Source organism: Vidua macroura, chromosome 3, assembly GCF_024509145.1.
Source record: "Vidua macroura isolate BioBank_ID:100142 chromosome 3, ASM2450914v1, whole genome shotgun sequence".
In the NCBI taxonomy this organism is placed as follows: domain Eukaryota; kingdom Metazoa; phylum Chordata; class Aves; order Passeriformes; family Viduidae; genus Vidua; species Vidua macroura.
In genome coordinates, this window is record NC_071573.1 from 74,107,492 (window position 1) to 74,131,660 (window position 24,169).

Genomic DNA, 24,169 nt, shown 5'->3' on the forward strand with positions numbered 1-24,169 from the left:
ACAAGGAATATTTGTTTCTTTTCTTATTTGTTCTGTACACACAGCCACCATATCATTGATTATTAGCTGTGCATGTTTATCACATAAATGGACTCAGGTATGAGTCAATGAAAAGAGACAGAAAGTGCTGAAGTTGAGTTTATATTTAGATTGCAAACAACCTTCCTTTAAACAAATGGATAATGCAAAGTACAAATCCTTTGACTTTCTGAGCATGAGCAAGTATTATAATAATTTTTCCCCAGAGAAAGCTAGAGAAGCTTTCCTATATACATTTTGTTGTCCTTTAGCATTTAAAAGAATAGCAATAGTGGTGTCATATTCACATAACATGGATTAGGTACATAATTGTGACTAATCTCTGTTCTAATGATACAGCATGTATTTGATATAGTTCCAGTTGACCTCTTCATGTTACATTGTGTAACTGGCTGATTAGGAACACAAATTGAATGCAATTTATTTGAATGGCTATTTCACATATAACTGCCATATTGACAAATGTTTTACCAAACAATGTGATAAATGCAATTTACAATAATTTAACCATTAATTGTACCTACACACTTAATCTTTAAATTGTTATTATTAATATTCATAGCTTTGTGTACTACCAGGTTTGAAATGATGGTATAAGAAAGGTGCTATCTTTATGTGTGATGGGTCAGACTTCAAAAATGTCCTGGCATATGTCCTTCCTGGCATATTAAGTGGGCTTTAGGGAATTTTGTGTTTCATGTGAAAAAGTTCTCCCCATATTTGTGGACAGTTACAGTTATATCTTTTTGTCATTTTTCATAGAAATCCTCTTTTTGTCCTGTCTCTGATACATGAGGTCTCACCTCTGTCTCTTCCTAGTCAATGGGAAAATCCACAAACTGTGGCCCATGGTGTGGGCTTCCCTTTCTTGAATGTTTCTCTCAAACGGACCCATTTGGAATTGCCACTGAGTTCTTTCCTTAGTCATAGGTAGATACTTGTTCTCCTGTATCACTCAAGTGTGTGATGGGGTAGGTAGGATAGGGAATACCCTGGGAAAGTTACCCTTCCTCATATTATTAATGTAATTAGTTGCATGAGAAAGCTTAATCATCCAACTTAAATACTAGAGATAAGGCTTAGTGACTTCACCTGGATAATATTTGGGGTTCTTTCTTAAATAGTTGTAAATAGTAGCAACAAATTTGACATGCTGCTTTTCCTTTATATTTGTAATAATGGGAACTTTTGCCACTTAGTAGTGCACAGAACTGGGTCCAATTTTTTCTGTTCAATTTGCAATATGTTTTTCCTAAGACTGGAAAGCCTACCATCATTCCCATGATTTGAATAGCAATGTAAAAATATAGACAAATTGTTTTAATGAATCAAAATGCTTGGGGAGCATATGTCTCAAAGAAAAAAAAAAAATGAAAGGACTCCTCTTGAACTACTCAGTGCAGTATTCTGTTTGCTTACCATTAGTTTTTATTACAGACTTGTCTCCCTGGAACATTGTTTATATATTTCTTGCAAATAGGAGACAGGCTTTTCCAGGTGTCCACAATACATTTGTGCAGTTCTTCTTTGTTCATGTAGGGGCTTTCTCAGCTACCATTTGTTTAATTCACTCCAAATTTCTATGCTTGTATTTAAACCAGGTGACTGTAATGACCAAGGCACTAAAACTGTGGGCCAGAGACAAGAGTCACTGTTCATATGAAGAGTTTTATTTGCTAGAGTAAGGATTAAAGGATTGCAGCTCAGACCTATGGAAAAAAATCCCTCCAGTTGTTAGTTTAAATGCATGCATGCTGAGAGTCTCACATGGCATGAAATTCAAGGTTGCAAAAAAAGTGTTTTTATTCCAAGGAAGAAGAGTGACTTCAAATGCTTTCCACTTCATCATTTCCCCATTCAGTGTGAGGCTACTCCAGGCCTTTGGAAACACCCTCCTCTCAAATACTGAGTTACAGATCTTGTAAAATGTTTGTCTGAGGCTGAGACACATTCAGTGGCTGAAACAATTACTATCTCCAGCTGTCTGCCTCACTTCAATGATGAAAAGTACAGGGCCTGCTCCAGGGACTCTTTTTCCTAAAATGCCATGGTTTATGGTTTAAGGTAAACTGCCACAGATTTTACTTTACATGGAAGCATTGGACTGTACACTGTAGCACAGCTGTTCTTGCTAGAGGGGTTGTTCACAATTTATCCTAACTCTGCCCTTCCGCAATCTGAATGGCAAAAACGTGGCTTGTGAACATCACACCAGCAGCTGGGTGCTCCAATGCCTTTGGGGGTCAGTCTCAGTGGTCCTTCTATGTGGCAGAGCAGGGGAGACAGTGAACCATGGAATTTAGGGTTATATTTACTGCTCTGTGATAGTTCAGAGAACTGAAGAGGGAGCTGGAAGAGTGTCTGCTGGTTTTACTACACAACATTTGTGGCTTGTCTGTGGACTGTGTTAGTGGATGTGCAGAAGAGACATGCCAAGCAGTCCACTGCTATCAAAGGATTCCCCTCCATGCTCCCACCCTCTTTTAATACTCTGCATAAAACCGGATGCAGAACTGGCTCCTGCTCTCATAACAACAGCAGTATATTCCTTAAGTAGGCTTACAATTTTACTAGCTCTGCTTCTGTTTCCTTAATCCGTTGCATGTTTGCTATTGTTGCTCTGTGCTGCATCTTAGTACTGCTGCCATTCCCATGTTGTTTCACTGTAATTATCATGAGGTGCAACAGGTGTGATAAGTTACTAAACTGTTTCTGAGGGAAGATCTTCCCACTACGTTATGTTGCTCTTGCTAGATTTTAATTTGTACACAAATGTGGCATTTTGACACAGCCTAAATTAAGTGTTAACAAATAAATCTCCTTTGTCCGTTCAACAGTGGCAAGTATCTGTTTGAAATCGAATTCTCCTTCCCTCACCTCTCTTTTGTACTTTACAGTGTGGGCCAGGCTCCAGCACATGTGTTCGTACTCAGTGGGTTACTTCAGAGGCAGCCCCTTTCACTTTGATGACACTATTTATGGAGGCAGGCACTGCTCTGTGTGAACAAGGGTATAGCGTCTGACCCTTCGGAAGGCTTGGGATGGCTGAAGTCTGGAGTCAATCTCATGATCTTTAACACAGTTAGATGATTTATTCCTGTTGTTTTCTTTTGTTATCATCCACTTAGTGCAATTAAATTGCAGAAGTCCTGATTTACTAAAGCACTTGAGCACATGTCAGGCTTTAAAAGTTCTTAGACATAACTTTCAGTGCACGATTATATCCTGGTGAATTCAGTTTTGAAATAAAAAGCCCCTTAGGCACACGTGTGGAAATAAGAATATTCCTTGGCTTTGCCAAATAGAGACGGCTTGAAGGACACATTTTGTTACTGTGTTGAATTGGCTCCTAATAGAGAACAGCCGTAGTTTTTCAGCTACAAACCACTGTGTATAAATCTTGGGGACAGCAATGTTGAAAATAACAGCTATTATCTGCAGAAGCTTCAGTGCAGCTATGGAAACTCAAGTGCCCAGCTAACTAAAGTCTGGCTATACCTGTAGCATTGTGCAGATATTTTGACATAACCTAGAGTGAAGACCTTTAAACCTATCCAGCATTTAATGCTCTTATATGTGTGCTGTCAGTGACAAAGCGAACATGCCCTGAAGGCTCACTGTTCCCAAGTAGCCTCTAGCTTTGATTGTCTCTGTACTATGTTTGGCAGCTGGTAGTCTGGGCTGCTGCTGTAGAAAACTCTCTGACTTCGGCTCTGGATTGGTGAAATCCATCCAAAGGCATTGCATGCTATTTTTCTCTTGCTGTTTCTAAAGACTGGTTTGCACACAGAACAAAATAACCTTTAATGACTGCTTCATGAGGCCTATCTCAATGGAGCATTTGCTTGCAGAAACACTGGATTTGGGGATAAATATCCTGATAGCATCCTCCCCTTTGCAGCCAAACTTCTGCATGGTGTTTGGCTGCAAAATAATTCTGTTGATCCTAAGCTTCTGGTAGGATATTTCAACAGTGATCTTTCAGAAGATAATCAGCCTCTTTAGTGCTCTCTGCTCTGTGAAAAGCAGCAGTGGGTGTGTGGATGTGGCTTCACACCAAAGAAAACTGCCTGTCGGTGTGACTACAATGGTGTAACATGGGAGTATGCAACTGGGGCTTCCATGGTGCTATCTAGTGAGTTCAAGAAAGCAACAGGAGAGAAGATGCACAGCACTGTTTGCACTGTGTGACACTCTTGAGTCACTCTATGTGGGCTACAGCAGTGGCCACCACAAGCATAGCAAATCTCATACAATGTGACGTACTGGACTCTGCACAAACAAGATCAAGCGTTCAGTTCCTTCAGCTGCAGATTAGCTGTAGTGTTGGTTGGAGGATGGTTGTAGGTTGGCAATGGAGTTGATCTGCATGAATGCTGCTGTGGACAGTTTTATGGGAACAATAAGAGTGTCTCTGCCTAGTCAGAGACAGTCCTAAGCATTTGGAAACCCTTGATGAATATGCACATGCAGCAGAGACAACAGAATGGCTAAAACCAGCTAAGGCTGTGACTGTTCTAGCAAAGCTATGAGCAAGAGGACAAAGGTACTAGGCAGATTAAGGTTTCTAAAGAAGACCGTAGCTAGATTTTATTGTGTTTTATTGGATTATTTAAATTTATTTTTTGAGAAATGTTAGATATACCTATTAAGTATTTGACTACCTATAAACACTCAACCAACTGGAGACTTACATAAGCTGGATTTTTACATGGGCATGCATTTCTTGAACTGTACATGTTAATGTAGAGTTTTTGTTATCCTAACATTGTTAAAAAGCAACAATTGCCATTAAAAAAGCCTTCTGAATTTGCTAGAAAATGTGGGGTAACAGCGGTTGTGCAAGAGATGGTGGTTTAACTTATTCTGTGGTCCAGAGAGTCTAGGGAGTCAAACAGGTTATCTGATGTAAATTTAAATGTTTAAAGGACCCACTTAACAAATATAACTATGTATTATGTACACTTTGAGGAGACAGGCTCAGTGATTATTAGGAAATTATCAAATCAAATGGAGACTTATGTATTACATTATAACCTCATGATTTTTTTTTTCTTGTTATTTGTCTCCTGTTTTATCAGCATAAATCTCTGCATTGTATGTCTATCAAAGCTGGATGACCAAGCTGAGTCTAATAAGAGCAGAGACTTAGACCCAAGTGGCAAGTAATGTGAGTGGGATCTGGCTACAGTAGAAGTTTGGCTGTGGATAGGAAGGAGCTAAAAAACAGTTTGATTCTGGTCCAAAAAATGAAATTAGAAAACAGGTTTTAATTTGAAAAAAACAAACCAAACAAACAAAAAACCATTCTCCCCGAAAGCCAAAATTCCAATACAAGTCCTTGTCTCTCTTCCTTCCCCGCTACCTACCTTAAAATTTTAGCAAAAGAAGGGAAACAGTGGAACAGAAAGATTTTTGTTGAAGAAAAATATTGCTCCTTCTGAGGAAGGTGAAGGTCTTACAAGAAAGGACTAATCTCATGAAAGAGAAAGGGATCTATTGTAAACTAGAAGAAGTTCATGAATCCTTTTGCACTGAACAGGCCTCTTCACTATGGGTGCAGCTGATGAGAGAAAGCAGTGTGGAATGATGGGGAAGTTCATTTTGCTGCATGCAAATAGAAAATTTCCCAGAGGAACAAACAGAATGAACAGTAAATAATTTTTCAAGCACATTTTTTTTTTCCCTCGGATAATTTATTCCCAGATCACGGAAGCTTATCCAGAATGTCATCACAGAAATACTAGCTAATTTTTTAAAGTGTTCACCTAAGGATCTTAGGAAGGTTGTCACAACAAAAGCTTTAATTATGGGGAACACAGAGGAGTTTGGAAAACCTGAAACATCACACAGTTTTGCAATAAATTATTAAAAGTAATGAATGACAGCAAATTTTCAGGTCCTCTCTTCACAGTTTCAGAGGAACTGGAGTATGAAACTGCTTAACTACTGTGGTATAGAATGCAGCATAAGAACAGTGATACAGAGTCAGACACATGCTGATAGTGACCATGGGAAATACTGTGGAAAGAGGTTAAAAATAGGACAAGCATGCAGCCTATGCATCCATGTTTCCCTTGGATTTTCTCCCAGTCTCCAAGAAATTCAAATGTCTTCCCAGAAACACATGAGATCTTTGAATGTATTAGTTGTCAATGTTTTGTGGTTTTTTTTTTCTTCCACAAATTCACCTGTTTACTTTTTTACACCATGTTGGCTTTTGCCAAGCTTAAGTAAATGGGGTAATAAAAGCTTCCTTTCTCTTCATTCATTTCATAGCCCATAATTCTTGCCTTAGAAAAAGAAGTGAAAATCTGCTTCCTACTCATGTCTTACTTCCCTTTGCTGCTCATAATTTACTGTTCTTTTGTTCTCCCAGTCCCCTCTTTTTCAGCCTGAGGAGAGTCCTTAACGTTTTCTCATAGAAAGGCTGTTCCAAGCCCATCATCCTTGCAATCCCATTCTGAGCTTTTTCAAGTTTTCAGATAAGATTGTCAGAGCATACAGGGTTTGAAATGTCAGTGCTTGAGGGGTTTATGAACGGTATGAGGTATAATCCTTGTCTTTATAATCCTCATTTACTGCACAATTATGCCATGATGTGCATTTTCTTACACACAGGACAGTCTGTGTTATATCAGTGACCTCTCTGAAGTGTGATGCTTTTTTTAAATGAAACTTCTCAGTTTATGTGGTGAATCATATAGAGCAGAGGACTCTTCAGCAAAATGGAGTTCAAGATTACTAGTTTTAGAAAGAAAAATCTGAAAGTGGAGTTTTAAGACCATACTTAAGCCCTATAGTTAGGACTTAATGTTATATATACCCCTAATAACTCATAGTCTATAGCTACATAATTGTATTTTGTGGCTGCTGAACACCCAGATATAGGACTTTTAGCCACTTCTATACCAGCTCTTCAGTTACTGTTACAAAACATAGAGCAGTCAATCTTCAAAACATCTTAGCTGGCTTATCTAGTCTCCCTTGCCATGAGGGGACAGGACTTGTATGAAGCACTTATCTCTAAAAAAGTCCTTGGACTGAAAATGACAACATCCAATAAACTTCATGAAAATCAAGAGGAGCTCCTACTGGCTCTCCTGATTACATCCCTTAATGTGTTGTAGAAATTCTTAGCCTTTGAAAACTGTAAATGTACAATCTCTTCCAAAAAACCATCAGCATCCTCTGAAATCCTTCCACCCAAGCATATCATACAGCTATCTAATGTGCTATTTCCAATAATTTCTGCTTAGTTAGGTACACAATAAGAGTGGCATTACATGTATTCAGTCAAATATATTTTTTCATAGAATACATATCAAATTTATTTTAGCAGTTTAAATAAGTGAGTTTTATGTCTATTTAGTCAAGCATTACTATAGTGAGGACTTCAGTAGATTAGAAATAAATTAATCCAATTAAAGAACATGTCTGTGAAATTTGATATGTCATAGGCATGAATGAGCTGTTTGCACAGCAACTGTAAAGAAATCATTAATGATTAACTATCTAGAAGAGGTTTAATCAAGGATAAATGGTATAACAGATAGTTAAAAACATTTGCATTGAATACATGTTGATTCTGAAATAATAAAAGAATGTTTTGCATCAGTAGTGACACGGGTACTCTCGGGAAATGTATTTTCTGTTATCTGTGGTGATGTGCAGCCGGAGGTTGAAGCTGAGAGCTAGATTAGTAATGTTAGCTATTGTGCATTGATAGAAGGAACACTGATTGTTCCTTCCAACAAAAAGATAAAATTTAACAGGTGAGACAGAAGATACCTTGCCAAATATGTGTTACTTACAATAGCATATTGTTATCCTCATTTTCAGAACTAATATTCAGCCGAGTTAAGGCAGGGGTTCTCATAAGCAATCAGTGCTGGGCTAAATTTGACTCTATCAAAACAAGAAATACCCTTGGCAGCCTTGATGGCAAACTCAAGGAAGTGCCAAGTGCTGAAGTCCCAGGATAAGTAATTCATCCAGTGTGGCACCAGTAGCCTGTGAGAGGGTTGAGAATTGATCCAGATCATTTGGCTATTGGATCAGTGTCTAATGGCTGTCATTGCTATTCAAGGTATATTTTTTTAACACATAAAAGGATTAAGAATTCTAAGATGTGAAAATCTAGCCTGTATAAGAGCAGTCTGTTGCACTGTTGTTGGTCTGGCTTTCTGTAAAATGAAAATCATTCTACAGGGATATGAAAGAACTTAGATTTATGTGGCACTAATTCCTAAAGATGTGCTGCCTAATTGCACTTGCTGAAGCACTGGGGTGACATTGATTTAATGGGCTAGGAAGTCTAGTAAATAAAGACAAATACAGGTCTCCTTTTTGGAGCCAGAGGTGGTGAGGTATGTCATTTGGAATGACAAACTGTACCTTCAGATTACTGAAAAATCTGCCTCATCATGATTGTCTAGAAGCCAGGGTGTTTTATTTAATTTCAACTGGCAGTCAGATGAGTGCATTCTGAGATGAGAAACCAACCATAGAATATATATAAAATTTCTCTCAGAGAAAAAAAACATCCTCTAGTTGTCTAGAGGAAATCCTCAGACATTTGTGTTAAGTGACTCATACAGTAAAATTTGTGCTTCAGTTTTTCTGAATGTATCAAATAATTTAATTAAACTTCCTGGGTTGGATTGCTTTGTCTTTAAAAGCAAATATAGAAATATGATATCACGTAAGTGAATCTCATGGCTGGACAAGTAGTAAACTTTGACTCAACAAGATGTAAACAGCCACTGTTGTTTGTGCTATTTATGGAGATAAATGGGTGCCTGGAACTAAATGAAGAGATCTGATACACAGAACTCATACTTCTCTGAGTAGACATATGGCTTAGCTACTAGGTGTCCTAAATATAAGCAACCACTTGAAAGATTTCTGGAGGATTTTTCCAGTTACTTTGGTGAGCAGTAGGTCTGGCCTATATGGGACTATTTACTCAAGAAGTTTTAGAAAGAAGGTTTGCTAACATTATCCCAGTTACTGACAGAACAACCAAGGCAGGGAATAACTTTGAGGTTTCACAACTGAATGTCAGCTTAGTTTCATAACAAGCAGTGAGGTTCAATAGCTTTTTCCTTACTTTGTCCTGAAATTTGGCTTCCTGTACAACCTCAATGAAACCTTATTCTGACCGGTTCTGAAAGATGCTAAAGGGATTGCATATGCTCCTCCTCACAAATCGCGTGAGCAGACTGAGGCCTTTGTAAACATTTCTGAGACACATTGTACATGAACCGAGGACACAGCAGATGAGGAAATTGTCTGTTTTGTTGTGCCATCTGCTGATTTAGGAAGCCATGAAGATGACAAACAGCCAGAATCTGTTCTCTTTTCACTCATCTGCTGAATGGTGCTCTGTTAGTGTTGCAAGAGCTGGAGTGTGGAAATATTAAAAGTCACCCGCAATGTGTAAAAGTAGAAGAACGATATATTGCAGTATTGTGGTCAGACATGCATGAGAAAGTGCCTGATTTTTACCACCTTCATGTCTGATTTTAGCCAAACTGCAATATCTCAGAAAAATAGACCGAACATTAATGACATTAACACTTCTAGTTTGATCTCAGAGTTTCTATTGTTAGATTGGCAGAACATCTGACAAATACAATTTTTCTGATTTTTAACTAAGAGAAATGAAGAGTGTGTATGACCGTATCCATAGATTTTTCAAGTAAAACTAAAGGAAATGAAGAACATACATCATGTATTCAATAGAAATAATAGTGCAACCAATTGTAATTAAACCTTGTTTTCTTTGTCATGAACAGTATTTTCTGCTTCACTTCAGTCAGGTGAATGATTGTATCCATGATGTACGAATGTGCTGCACTAAGATCACATAATGCTTTTACTCTCAGCTTGTATTCCAGGAGTCATTAGTATGTGTAAGGAATTATGTGGATGTAGGTTATCCAGTGTTTGTCAGGTCTTGATGCTCCCATGATACCTTTTCATTCAATGCTGTAACTCCACATATGAAAACTGAATTTCTGTTAATCTTCTTGAAGGTGTCTAAATTTAATGTCTTTTGAAGGAATTAAATGCACAGTAAATGTCTGCCTCTTTGTTGGTTATCTGTGTATTCTCAGTTACTGTACATGTACCTTATTTTTCCTTTTTGGCATGTAGTGGTATTAATGTAAAAAGATGCTTTTCCTTACAGTTTTTCAGAATCTTCCTTGAATTTATAACTTTCTCTTATTTTCTGAAGATTTCCTTCTTATTTTGAAGGTTAAATTGCTTATAATTCTGGATATATAAGATCTGTATTCTTGAGTCTGGTTGCCCTTCTTAAGTACTTTTGGATGAATCTGGTTATTTATTCTTTATTAATGAGTGTCATGCTTTTACTTCTTCCTCTGGATACATCCTATTTGTCTGCTCTTTCTGTTTGAGAGCATTTTTCAGGGCTTAAGTTCTATTCTGTTCCATAGTTAGTGTTCTGTTCCTACTTAAAACACTATCTTTAAGTAGGGAGTATTAATATCTTGAAAACTACTTGTGCCTTTAGCTGTCTAATGCTAATGTCTAGTCTCACTTCTACAGTGAGCTATAGTAGTCCCAAAAATCCTCATATTAATTAAAGAAACACAATTACAATGAAAGCCCAGCTTGTTTAGTAGTTTTAGTTTGTTGTGATCCACTCTGGACCTCTGTCTTCCCAACATTATTTCCGTCAATGCTGACTCACCCTTTCCTCATATTTTTTCTTTCAAAAAGCCCATATAAAAACCCCTCTCATTTTCTCTTCATTTTAATGGTGAGCTCTAACCACATGCTTAGTCACTCTGTTTGTGCAAACTCTCCTCTTTGCTGAGAATTCAGGTTTTGTGGTGCTCTGATACTCCCTTATTGGTTTTTTTGTTTTGTTTTGTTTTGTTTTGGTTTGGGGTTTTTTTTTTTTTTTTTTTGGTGTCTGTTTGCTAGTGATTCATTATCTTTTACTCAGACTTTGATTAGCTAGACTATTGCTGCCTTGTTTCATATAGTACATTTTGGCCATAGTAGTAGGCAAAAAGTGTGTTCTAAAGCTGAATTTTGAGAAGATTTCACATAAATGTTGCAGATTCACTTGGCATCCAAGTCACGTACAAACAGATTGGCTTCTTCTTCCAAACATTCTGTTCCTTCAGCCATTACCCTTCACCACCTTTGCAGTTTGCTATAGCTAGATGTCTTTAGTAAAGAATGTTTTATACTCAGCTTTCAGATGCTTCGTTGCAGAGAAATGCAGTTGGTACAGTCATTGATCCTTGGTATTTCATGGTGTACATGTAGTATACCTATAAATACTTTCAAAATTACGTTTACACTTTATAAAGAGCACTGAAAGAGCCAGAGACATGGCATAGAGTGGAAATGCTTCTGGGAGTTAGATCTGAGAAGAAAATGAGAAGCAGCATATTGTAGCAAGGAGATTTTATGCTTTGTCTTCTGAATTTTCTTACAGTGAAGCCTGGTAATCCAGTCTGTAGGTGCCTGATACATTGACCATACCAGCCAGATTCTCATATGGGGAGGAACAACAAGATAGAGGAAAAATAATACAATTTTTGAACCATGTGCTACCAAAAGCATGTGCATTCATGTTCTCTGAGGAGTCAAAGAGGACCTAGAATTTCCATCCAACTGTGGAAAGAATGGCTGTTTCCCATCATGAAAAGATGGAGGTCTTCAATGTGTTTCCCTTTGCAAAGAAGCATCACTTTGGTCTTGTCTGGATTCAGTTTGATCCATCTGTTCTTCATTTAAGAGCTAATTTCCTGTAGTTATTCTGATGTTTTATAGTGATGATAGTTGCATCAGAAAACGAGATAAATAGTAGATTGTCAGCAACATACTGTTAGCAATTGAACACATGCCATATCACTCTCTCTCTCTCTCAGCAGTCTCATGTAGATAGATGTAGATTGTATGGATCCCTGTGGGATCCTGAAGGTGAGGACTTTGGAGGAAGAGGCTCATATCCACTACCTTTTTTTTTAATTATACACAGAACACAAGATGCTGTACTAGCGTGTGGCTGTGACTGTGTAATAGAGGATTCAGGTGTCTGAAAATAGGAATGTGGAGATTATAGTTCCATGCTGGTGAAAGTTTTATGAATTCCTCTAGGAAGCTGTCAGAATTTCCATCTGTAGTTTGTATATTACTAGGGGTCCTGCTTTCTTTAGTCTTTTGTCTCACAGTGTATATGGATATATTCAAAAATGTTTTCATTTCTTAGTGGAATGTCTTTTGCATCTGATATTGAGGCCACTGGACCTTTCCTCCATATTTTCTTTTCTTTTCTTTTCCTTTTTTAACTTCTGGTATTTATCTTGTGCAGCTGCTGATGGTGTTCTGGTATCTCTCTTGGTTGTTCTGAAGGGTTGCTCTTCTAGGACAGGGTTGAGATGGTATTGAATCATGACTCAGTGATGAAAAAAGTCTGGTATTTCATCTGCAAAGAGAGCACAGGAGTCTTCTTTTTCTAAGGGAAAACTTTGCGTCTGGCAGCAAGAACTTCAGGTAGTTTTTTATTATCATTTTTTGGATGAAGTTACTGTCTAAGCAACTGGCTGCAAATACAAGCTTGTGTTGTTTATTCTAAGGTGTGGTGTTCTGGGAGGGTGAGCCCTCACCATAACAATACCAAGGATGCAGAAAAGTAACACAGAATGGCATGCAAGGTTTTGGTAAGTCTAGTTTGACTGTTTTGTTGGGGCTTTTTTCTGGTTCCCATGACCTAGAAACATTGTAGAGTAGTCTCTATACTTTTGAATGCTTGGCTCTTACACTTATAACAGCAGACAAAGCAGTGTTGGAATGGCAGTGTGGTCTGAATACCACTGAACTCCCAGTGTTTTAAAACTTTTTCACTGACACAAGACAGCAGCAGATGGTTGCAGGGTGGCAAAAAACAGAGTTGGGGAGTTAATGGCAGGAGCACAGAGCTGTGGGTTCTCCAGCAAAACCAGAGGTAAAAGGGCTGGTAGGCTCAAAACCAAAATACAACCTCCCCATGCCCCTAAGGCTCTGAAAACATATCTACTTAGTTTTGATTAATTTTAGTTTCTGGTAGTAGTATTTTCTGCATCTGACACTGAGAACACAGGAGTCTTCCTCTTCTTATAATCAAATAGTTGGGTGCAGTGTATATATCAAGGATGAGACTAATAGTTTTTTCAGGGCTATTGATAGAATCTCATGCATTGTAGCAGTTAAGTACGAAGACTGTGACATCTTTTGTGTTTCATATAACATGGAGATAATTTCCTAGGAATCAGTTATGGAGACAGACACTTTGAATGTCAAGTCAAGGTGTCTGGATGACAATTTTGAGGGTAACCACGGGAAAAAATAATGCTTTCAAAATATGTGGATGAACCATACCTGTCAAAGAGACCAAAGCAAATCCCCATACTCAGACACTTTCACTGCAGACAGGATATTTGAAATGCAGGCATTCTTGCAGAGACCTATCTCTATTAAAGCCAAAATTTGAAGAAATTACCTCAAGAACTACTTTACTAGAACTACCTCAAGAACTTAAGAACTAATTTTCATTACAAATCTTGACAAATCTCTGTCTGCTGTGGACTGGAAACAGCATAGTCAATGCAGTTCTAATGTTAGGGATTTACTTTCATGTGTTCTATATACACAGACACATATACGTTGTCTGCATGCCAAGAAAACATAAACCTCTTCTTTTACCAGAAAAAAAAAAATTGTAGAACTGTGATGAATCAATCTGTTGGTTATGCAGGTTTATCTGTGGCTGCTCAGTGGTTCATCCTATTTTACTTTTTTCAGTGACTTAGCAAGTTTATTCTTCTACCCTTGAATTTTATCTGAAATCATTTCAGTGTACTAAGCCGTAATATGCTTAGGTTGTGATGCAGTTTCTTTATAAAAAAATGTTAGACTCTTATGGCTTACACATCAATATTTGTGTGACTATAAACCAAGATACTGTTGCTAAAGCTAGGTAAACAATTTATTATAACTATAATTCATTAAGTGCTAATCTTTAGGTTTAGATGGGGTATGGGATAATGTGTGAATGAATATGTTGCCTCCTTGACTGCTTAAGAGCAGCATTACTCTTCCCTTATCTCTTACTTCTCTACTGAAAACACAAAGGAAAATAAAAAAAAAAAGAATCCTTCCTCTTTTCCTCCAGGTAAATAGGTCAGGAAGAAGCTGTTTCTTTGCTCTCTTTTAATAAATCATTGTCAGAATAGGTTCCGTATGACTACATGAAAGCTGGAGAGCTCATTTGTTACTCCCCCGGGTATCAGCAGACATGCAGATGTGCACAGAGGAGTGCAGTCCAATGCATATGCCCTCATTATGCTTAGTAAGACATTGTGAACAATGCCAGTTTTCCTTACTTTTATGTGTTCATTAGTTTGAAGAAACTAATGCCAAACTTCAAAAACTGACATTATATATAGCTTCCCATAGAAAACCTCTTATTTTGTGGGTGAGGGACAGGCTATTTAAATCACAAGATTTATATTTATTTGCTGTTTTCTCTGACTGGTAAACTGGTATAAGAAACTAAAAATGGATGTATAAACACTCATAAGACCCATAAAAGAGAAAAAAAAAACCAAACTAAAAAATTTATACAATTGCCTGAAACTTCTTAAGTAATGAAAAATACAACCTTAAAGATCAAGTGTTTTCCATTAAAAATTATTTTGTTCAGTTTATTTAGTCATCCATCTAGGCTGTTATGTGCACCCCGCATACACACATGTGAACACACACACACACATAATGTACACACGGAAAGTTTGTAGTTGTATGGTTAAAACAGTTGTGAGGAAAATGTATCCTATTTACTGCTTAGCTGTGTGACCAATGTAGAACTGTAATACAAATCTCAGAAATATCCATCCCATTGCTTTTTATTACAGAAGAAAGTAGATCAGGATGATAACAGCTGGATGCAAAAACCAATCATATTTTCAGTATAAAAATAGTGCTATTGCTTAGTAAGCTATACTCCATAAATGTATTAGGGGGATATACTGGCGTGCCCTGGATGGTTTTTATTCTTTTTTCTTAAAAATATCTTTCGTTTCCACCCTCCAGTAAGAAGAAAAGAATGTTTCCCATTATGACATGAAGTGAGTTTGTTTTTCACTTTTGCCTTTCATATAGGGATACTGAATATAAAGGACTACAGCTCTCCCTGGATCAGGTCACTGCTACCAAGCCGGCATTCTCATACGCCAATTCAGCTCCGACCATAACGGATAATAGAAAGGGAAGCAAATCTCGCCTCTCGAGCACAAAGTCAAAATCAAGGACATCACCATACCCACAGGTAGCTGTCTTTGAAAAACTAAGTTAAATATTTTTGAATATCTTGATTTTGGCTGCTACTTTACCCAAACAAACTAGAATGGGCCAAAGAATATGTTACTCAAAGGGAATAAAGGATGGCAGGTTATACGAGCTTGAGACAGGAATATGTTTCTTTAAACTGCTTCTGGAAAAGCTGGAAACATTTATGTTTCAGCGTGCATAATAAATCATTATCAACAACAGTAGCAGCACAAGACTCAGAGTTAATGAGAAGAGGACACAAGGACAAGTGAAAATATTGGTTTTGGATACTAGGTTTGAGAAGACTGTGAGTTTTGCCATTTGAGAAATCTTGCTTTTTCTTACTTGGTCTTTACTAATTCCAACAAATCTAGAAAGCTGCCAGATATTTGGTAGCAGTTAATACTGAAATTGTAGTCAAGAGGAGTGAGTCAAGAGGAGGGAAAGCAGTCAGCCAACTTGGTGAATTGGAACAAGAAAATGTGTACTTTTCTGTGTGTAAAGCTTTGAAAGGAAGAAAACAGTAGGAGGTGGTCATTAGCATCAGTAGATTTTAATTTCCCAGATTTCATTTTCAAGCCTAAATTGTAAGGAACATGTCCCAGCTTGGAGAATGGATCAGACTCAACTTGGTCTGTGAACTGAAATTTACACAGTACATTTATGCAACTGATTTCTGCAGGCAATGTCACAGCATTTGCATCCTTACACTATCAAACTTTTAGCTCAAAAACATGCTTGTTAAAATAACTGTGATCTTTACTAATGATACAAGTCCTACTGCTCTTATGTCTCTACACAAGAGGATATAGATGGATATTTAAACAAACTGGATATAAACATATGCATTCAAGAGGTAACCTTGAAGAGCTATGTATTTTTAAAGAGCTCAGTATTTAGTAGAATATTTAAAGAGCCTCAATATTTAACTGATAATGACCTTAATAACTACAGTTTCTCTGCAGGCACAATGTTTACTAAATGGACCTCTAAGAGTGTGCAGTGTGATCCCAAATATCTACATCTCTTCCTTGTTTTCTTTCTTTTTCCTCTCAAAAGTACCAAGGATAAGAATTTCAGCTAAATGACATCTGCTTTTGGAACAGGAATTATTTAGCTGAGCACCTAGATATGAATTCCTAATTCTAAGACTCTAACATTTGTCAGAGGTTATTATAGCTCACTTGTTCATACATGTTTCTATGGGTTGTTAAAAAAGCCTTCTTCTTGAATGCACTTCATCAAACAATTGTAATCAAACTGTTTAAAAGAACTGGGGAAGACACATACAAATCATTCTAAATTCAGTTTTTATGACTATCTTTGATATATTGTAATTACATTTCATCTTGCTTTATACAGTCCTTTACAAAGTATTCATTTGCTAGCAGGACAATCCCAGCTGAAGGCTTGTTATCCTTCCACATCCATCTGATTTCTGAAAGTATGACCTCCTTATTCTTTTTGTCACCAGAAAAAAATATGGAATGAGCAGAGCAGCATTGTGACTTTTGGTTTATCAGGGAGTGTTGTCTGAAGGCCCAGGGTGCTTAGTCTCCACTTCATTTTGCATCCTCATTACCAGCTGCCTGATATTAAAGTCACATATTTCATCATTCAAAAAGAAGCAAGCCATGTTAGTTGCCAGTATCTTGAAAAATGGTCATACCATTCATTGCAGCCCATCACCACAAGTAATGCTGGCAGCTTGGCTTTGCCTCCTTCTCATCCTTCTCCACCACTGAATAAACTGTTGAAAGACTAAGAGAAGCTGTTGTGAAGAACATGCAGCAGGTGGTACAGCCTGTGTCCCTCAGTCTCCTGCCCATGTAATTTGCCAATCAGTAGAGGAGAATTAGAGTGTGACTTAAAAGTCACAGCTGAAGAGTGAGGTCACGGGTTTTGGCTTACACAGGAGCCTGAGCTGTGGTGAGGAAAGGAAGCAAGAAGTTTACTAGTAAGAAATGGCAGCGGGCTAAGTACTTCTTAAAGTCAAGGACACCTACGAGATTTTAAATTGCATAATTTCTTGCCTATTTTTTTCCTTTCCTTTTCTCTTGCTCCCTTACCATTTACTTTGCTTCTCTCTTGAAGGGAAAAAGAAATCATATGCTTTATTGTGTGCTGAATGAGAATCCTTCACCTTGCCAGCTGTGTGTCCCTAAGCACATGAGATGGAACAGTATGAAAATTATACTAATCAATTTCAGCTGAATCTTTATTCCTAGGGGTGGGTGTCTTGGTCATCTAAGACAGTGTTGATGGTTTTTTCCTCAACTCTTATGCAAAAGTAAACATAGCATAATGTGGCTCTTGCAGACTCTTAAGTGAAACTGAGTTCATTGAACTGGAGGCATTGGTCAGCATCTGATTAACACTGTGTGCTGTTAGTACAGTGGGCTAGTGGGTTCTGTGAAACCAGCCTCAGGCAGGGGGAAGGGCAAGCAGAGAGGAGAGCAACCCAAAATTCGTGGCCCAGCTGCAGAATTTTCTCAGAGAGTCTGAAGAGTGCTTTTATAGCCCTGTCCCACCAGAGCGGTGCAGAGCTGAAAGAGATGGTGGGAAAAAAAACCCCAAAAAGGCAGATGAAGGTTTGATGGATATTTGCAGAAAAAGGAAATCATGAGTTGGTTAAAAGATGCCTGTAGTCTTCCCCCACATCATCATCATCATCATCATCATCATCATCATCATCATCATCATCATCATCAATCATTGTGAGGGCCTTCCAAAATCTAGCCCAGCACCTTTGTGCTCCCAAAAACTAGCCCAGGACCTCATTTATTCCATACGCAGGCAATAGCAGCAAGACTGGAAAAACATTTTAATTACAATCATCTGAACTGCTTTGGAGTTTACTGTCCCATTAATGATGATTTTATTAAAAGTGTTTAACTTGCTTGTTGTCTGCCTGCAGTGGAAATGTTTCATGGTGAGATCTGGATAAATGCTTATTGCTTCATATCTCATCTTAGTTCTTGGATAAAGATTATATATATATGTATATATATATATATATATATATATATATATATATATGTATGTATGTATGTATGTATGTATGTATCTCATGAAAGCACACATACAAATAAGGATGCACCCAAGAGCTGTTGGATGGAGGTATAGGTATATATTAATAAGTAGGTATATAGGTGCATATATTAATGCATCAGATTTCAGAGATATATTAATTTTACATCTCCTTTAGATGGATAATTTGGATTAATTCTGCAATCCATCTGGGCATATCACAGAATGGAGTAAAGATAACAGAATCAGGCAGAATTCTAGCTAGCCTGGCTTTTGTTTTGCTTTAATTTCTTCCTGTAGCCTAAAGCTTTGGCAACTTTTCGTGTGTTCAAAAGCAAAGCAAACCCCTCTTTTTATAGTAAACATAACTCCTGGTCTGGTGAAGAGTCACCAGCAGTGGGGGTTATTTTAATGGACATGCTGTATTACTTTAATCTAAGCCTTTCACCATCTGTTGTGCCTATAATAGTGAATGCAAAAAGAGCATATTTTTCATTTCAGGATTACATTAGTAAAATGTAAGATAAAAGTGATTTAAGTCATGCATATGTTCTTAGTACAATGCAGCCTGCATCTGTGATGTTTTTTTCCTCATGGTTCAGACACAAATCAAGAGAAAAGCTGTTAATGCTGATGTAGTGAAAGTTTTTCATGGAAAAGACAGCTCTGTGAGGGTCTCATCATATATTTAATGTTTATAATGATAAAAACCTGAGTAGGCTGCCAGAAAATTGTATATCTATAATATCTGTTGTTTGAACATCTGGGGTGGCATGTAGAGCAGGCTGATGTTGCTGTGTATGACAGAACAAGTCCTCAGGCCAGTGAAACACCTAAAGGAATGGAAGGGCAGGCAAAAGAAAATCACACAAGAAATATTAAATTGTCTACTGGCCTAATACACTTCCATGGACTCTCATAAAGTAAGTTTCCTTAGACATGGAATTTATATCTTCCTATTTCCTTGTCTCTTTAGCTCTCCTGAAATTTTTCCTTCAATGAAAATGCATCAGTGATGGCCCACAGACATTTTCTTTGTCAGTGCTAATCCTGCTGGTGTGCTCTCACTGTGATTGTACACTGTATTACCGCTCTGGAAGACATTTCTAATTTTTAGAGGTGACAATTCTGTTTCCAGGGACCAGCTGGAGGACAATTTAATTTATGTTTTGTTATTTTTTATGTCAGATGACAATTCAAAAATCACCTGAAGGGAATTCAGATGTTGCCAGTTTGAAGTCCTTTATCACTATCTACTGATTAAATTTTGTCAAAAACCCAAAAGTAATAAATTAGTTTTGCCTTCCGACTCCTGATAGAAGTCAGAGAGCAGAAATTAGCAGAAGATAAAATGTTTCTGCTGAGACATAACTGGGATTGAATAAAAAATCAACTGATATTAATTTGCCATAATTTTCATTAAATCTGATTCAATTTTTTATGGTCTTTCATCACCTGACATATGGGAGCCTAATTCTGACTTGAGAGATAGGGTTTCCACTCCCATTTCAGTAAAGCAATATCTTTGATCACCCTTTCATTTCTCCCCCCATCAACATGTCACACATGCCCATATTTGAAGTCTCCACCTGTCAGCATCAGATTCCCAGAAGAGGCAGTAGTTGGACTGCAGCAGTGCAGGCAGCCTGAGGATGCCAAATAGAGATATGGCTGGCTTTAAAGGAAATTAGACATATTTTTGCCCTGTGTCTGCTTATGTTGCACCTTAGGAGCAAGTAATCATATCAAACCTTGGCAGAAAATGTGGGCCCCAAGCAATTGACTGTGTTAATTGAATTCTGTCCATGGCCTAGGACCTGACATGGATTAGATCTCAAATAATCTTCATTCACAGCAAGTACAAAGAAGATGAGTCAAGTATTGATACGTGGTTATATGACGTCACACAGTGCATTTCTGAGATACTAGATATAAAACCCTCTGAGATAATTTCCCTTTCTTTAAGAAAGGTGCACAAAAGCCTTTTGTGATTAGGTTCAAGATAAAAGCAGAAATTGCACAACTTTTCAGTTAACTGAAGATATTCCCTTCAAGAGAAGCTATGTTGGACACTGAAGTGTCCTATGAGAAAGATAACTAACAGAAGAACACCTAGTAGAGATAGGACAGGAAATTAAGAGTTTTCAGTTTGAAAGATTCTCTTGCATTTATTGTAAATAGTCCAAAAAAGAAATTTCATTATAATATTATTAGAAATTAATTTTCCTTGTCCCCCTCATGAAAGAACTACATACTAGGAGTTTTTTTTTTAATAAGAAAATAAATGAACTCTTGACTTTTCTATATTTGCATTTAGGCTTACACTATATAATATTTCTGCTTAACTTTTAAAATTAAAAAAATCTGGTTTATACAAGTCAAACTCAAAAAGAGCATTAAAAACAGTTCTAAAATTAAAACCAGATTAAAATGTAGTTTTCTTTTTTGATTTTACATTCTAGATTAAATTTACTAACTGTTAATCTTGTTAATAATTTCTAATTTTTTAATTAGAAACTTAATTTTATCACATTTTTTGTAAACAAGCTTACAGTAATTTTTGTTTTGTAAAAAAGGTTGCAATGCATTTTTGTAAAAAAGCTTACAATAATTCAGCTGTTATTTATGAAGGTGTCTTTGTGCTTAAGCAGTTTGTAGATGTTAGATCTGAAAGGATAATAGAAGGGACAGATGCTCCATTTGATGACAAGAACACTGTGGTGACGGAATAAAGTTCCTAGTTAGTGTATGTTGAATTACTGGCATTTAAAAGAGCCCTTTTGTGGCTCTGTAACTATCTAAACTTCATGAAAATTCATGTTTTTCCTTTCATCTCTAAACCTTTGTGACGAGTATCGTGGCACTATACTTTCTGACTTCCTCTATGTCTACTGGTAGGCTTGTTGCCTGTGGGTATTCTTCTGACAACTAATAACAAAATAAAATTGACTTCCTCAAAGCCATGACCCTTTCTTTGTTTCCTTTAAATAATCTATCATGTTCACAACCTAAACAGTATTCACAAATATAAACTGGAATACTGAAGCAATGCCCAATTAAATGCCAAAAACTCTACTGATGTTGCACACATGGTTTAGGTTTCTCTAAGTCAAACATCTGGTAAGTACTTTAGATTGGTAAGTGCATAAAACCTTGATCCTGGCTGATAATGAGGAGTTTCATAGCAACTTAATCTAATGAAAAGGAAGGTAACCTTATGTTAGGCCTATTAAAAGGAAAAGCAGAGTGGGCATATGGAAGGTGAGTGATGGAATGGGAGAATTCCAAGGTTTCATGTTGTAATATGTTGATTTGTGACATGAGTGTGCAGTGCTGAAGAGGTAAGCATGTACAGCTTTGGTCTCATCCCAGCCCATAATCATGGGTGAAATTGATTTAAAAATGTTCCGTGAAGTTTGACAGTTCCAATAAATAAAAAGCTTTAAAAATGAGATAGCTAAATCCTAGGAGGTTTAATAAACATTCTTTTCCTTTCCCAAAAGGTATCCAAAAGTTGGAAACATTCATTATGAGTATCTAGAAATCTGTGACATTTAACTTAACCCTTACTTTTCTCCAAACAAATGCTCATGTTCCTGTCCTGACTAATTTTTCAACAACCTCCTAGTTGCTTTTCTGTGTTGGGAGGGCCCTGCTTTAGTGAGGGTGAAAAATTCTCACTCTGCCTGCTTTGGTTAGCAGTCACCTTTACTGGCAAATAGTTTCTGGATTTTCCTTGTTCCCATATTGCAATAAAGATTGGATTTTTAGCTTCCTACCTATCTGCCATCACTTTAGAGCTTTACCTTTCAGAAAGGATGGTAGTGCCAGCTTTTTCCTCCTAATAAGAGGAAAGAGTTCAAAGATGCAACTTCAAGTAAGAAAAAAAATATCAACAAACCAAATATGAGGAAAAGAGAATGAACTCTTAGAAAAAATCCTTCAAATACATTCGGTTTCAATTTGACATGTGAGAATGCTCCAGAAGCAGTGTTATTTCAGTCCCTTTTGGAAGTGTTTTGCTGAAGTGCATTGGAGCACCTTGGCTGAGCATGAGCACAGCTTTCAAAGCAACAAGAAAAACCTGGACATACTAAAAATATATTGAATCGCAACATTGATGTTTCTGAGCCTAATATTACACATCATAAAGGAGATGGCTGTTAAGAGCTGACATGGGATGTTTTAGATTTTCATGAGGTCTGTCCTGTCATCTGTGAGCTCATTACAGGGTGTTGTACAGGAAAGGACCAGGAGCCCAATCAGAAGGTGCAGACACGCTCACAAAAAACACACTGTCACATACACACTCTGCCTTCCCAGTGCAGTTACTCACAGATTTCACCCAGGTGTGGTAATTCTGCTTCTCCTGTTTTGCAGTATTCTGGATTTCACACGGAGAGATCCGAGTCTGACCACGAGAGCCAGTGGGGTGGGAGCCCCCTGACCGATACGGCTTCTCCACAGCTCCTGGAGCCTGCAGACAGAGCGAGCTCCCAGCACCACGACGTCTCCTGTGCCTACAGACAGTACTCAGACCGCAGCGCGCTCTGCTACGGTTTTGCACTCGACCACTCCAGGCTGGCTGATGACAGGCATTTCCACACTCAGGCCTGTGAAGGAGGCAGATGCGAAGCTGGCCGCTATTTCCTTGGCACGCCGCAGCCGGGAAGGGAGAGCTGGTGGGGCTCTCGTTCAGCGTTGCCTCTGACTAAGTCGTCCCCTGAGAGCAGAGAAGCGTATGAGAACAGTATGCCCCACATAACATCAGTGCACAGGATTCATGGTAAGACATAACAAGGATTTGCAGAAGCGACACCATCTCAGCTAAAGCAATACGACAGTAACATACAGCTGTTGATGTGAAAGATGGAAAATGAGATGTTTTTGGTGTATGTTCTTGTCTCAGGGATCGCATCTGCGGAGATGAGCAATACTTAAAATTCAAGTTGAGTTGAGTTTTATAGTCTGGCTTATATGAGGCAAAATATAATTTTGCTGTATTTTCATTGTGAAATTAAAGTGGAAACATGTGACTGGGGAGATTTTAAGCATGATCTTTAAAATATAAACAAAATAATCCACTTGATAGAAAAGTGGTTGTCATTAGACTTAGGATCAAGACACTTCAGATGGAATATATTTAGCAAAAATTAATAGCTAAATCCAAGTTAGAGATTAAAAAATCTTGAAAGCTGTTGGAGAAATTGTTCCCCGATTGACTTTTTTCCCTACTGGTTATTACTAGATTCTGTATGATTTGATGTTTATTTAAAGTTGGCTATTGAAATTGACAGTTGTTTTTGGTTTCAGACATTTATCCTTAGCGGTAATTTTTAGCCAATTTGAATCTCTCCATCCTTTCAGCACCAAGCCTGAAATTTTGTCTAGTTTCTGACAGGTTGCAAACTCAGTGCATTAGCACATTTTCAGAGGCTGAAGCTAATAAAAAAACCACACTGAAAGCCTTATACTGGGTTTGGAAATGTCCAAAGGTCCTTGGTTTTAAAATTATGGGCTTAAGTCTTGGAAGACAGTAACTGGCCCTAAAGTCAAAATTCAAGGTTTTAAGGATGGATGCAACAACAACAACAAAAAAGTTTTTCTACAAAAGAGTCTATCAAAACAAACGTTGCCTCTAAAGAACTCATAAAAGCAGATTACATTAGTACTATTCCATTGATCTGCAGAACAAGGCTTTGTAAACAAAAAGAGCTGTTCTGTTTTGCTCCAATCTGAGGAA

General features: G+C 37.5%; 1 protein-coding gene across 1 annotated transcript in view; it reads left to right on the forward strand.

The window, feature by feature from the left end:
- SIM1 (SIM bHLH transcription factor 1) overlaps window positions 1-24,169 on the forward strand; it is a 47,874-nt gene that overhangs the window by 18,735 nt on the left and 4,970 nt on the right. Inside the window, exons 9-10 of the mRNA XM_053973398.1 lie at window positions 15,229-15,394; window positions 22,807-23,212. Of these exons, the coding sequence (XP_053829373.1) occupies window positions 15,229-15,394; window positions 22,807-23,212 (572 nt within the window). The remainder of the gene's footprint in view (window positions 1-15,228; window positions 15,395-22,806; window positions 23,213-24,169) is intronic.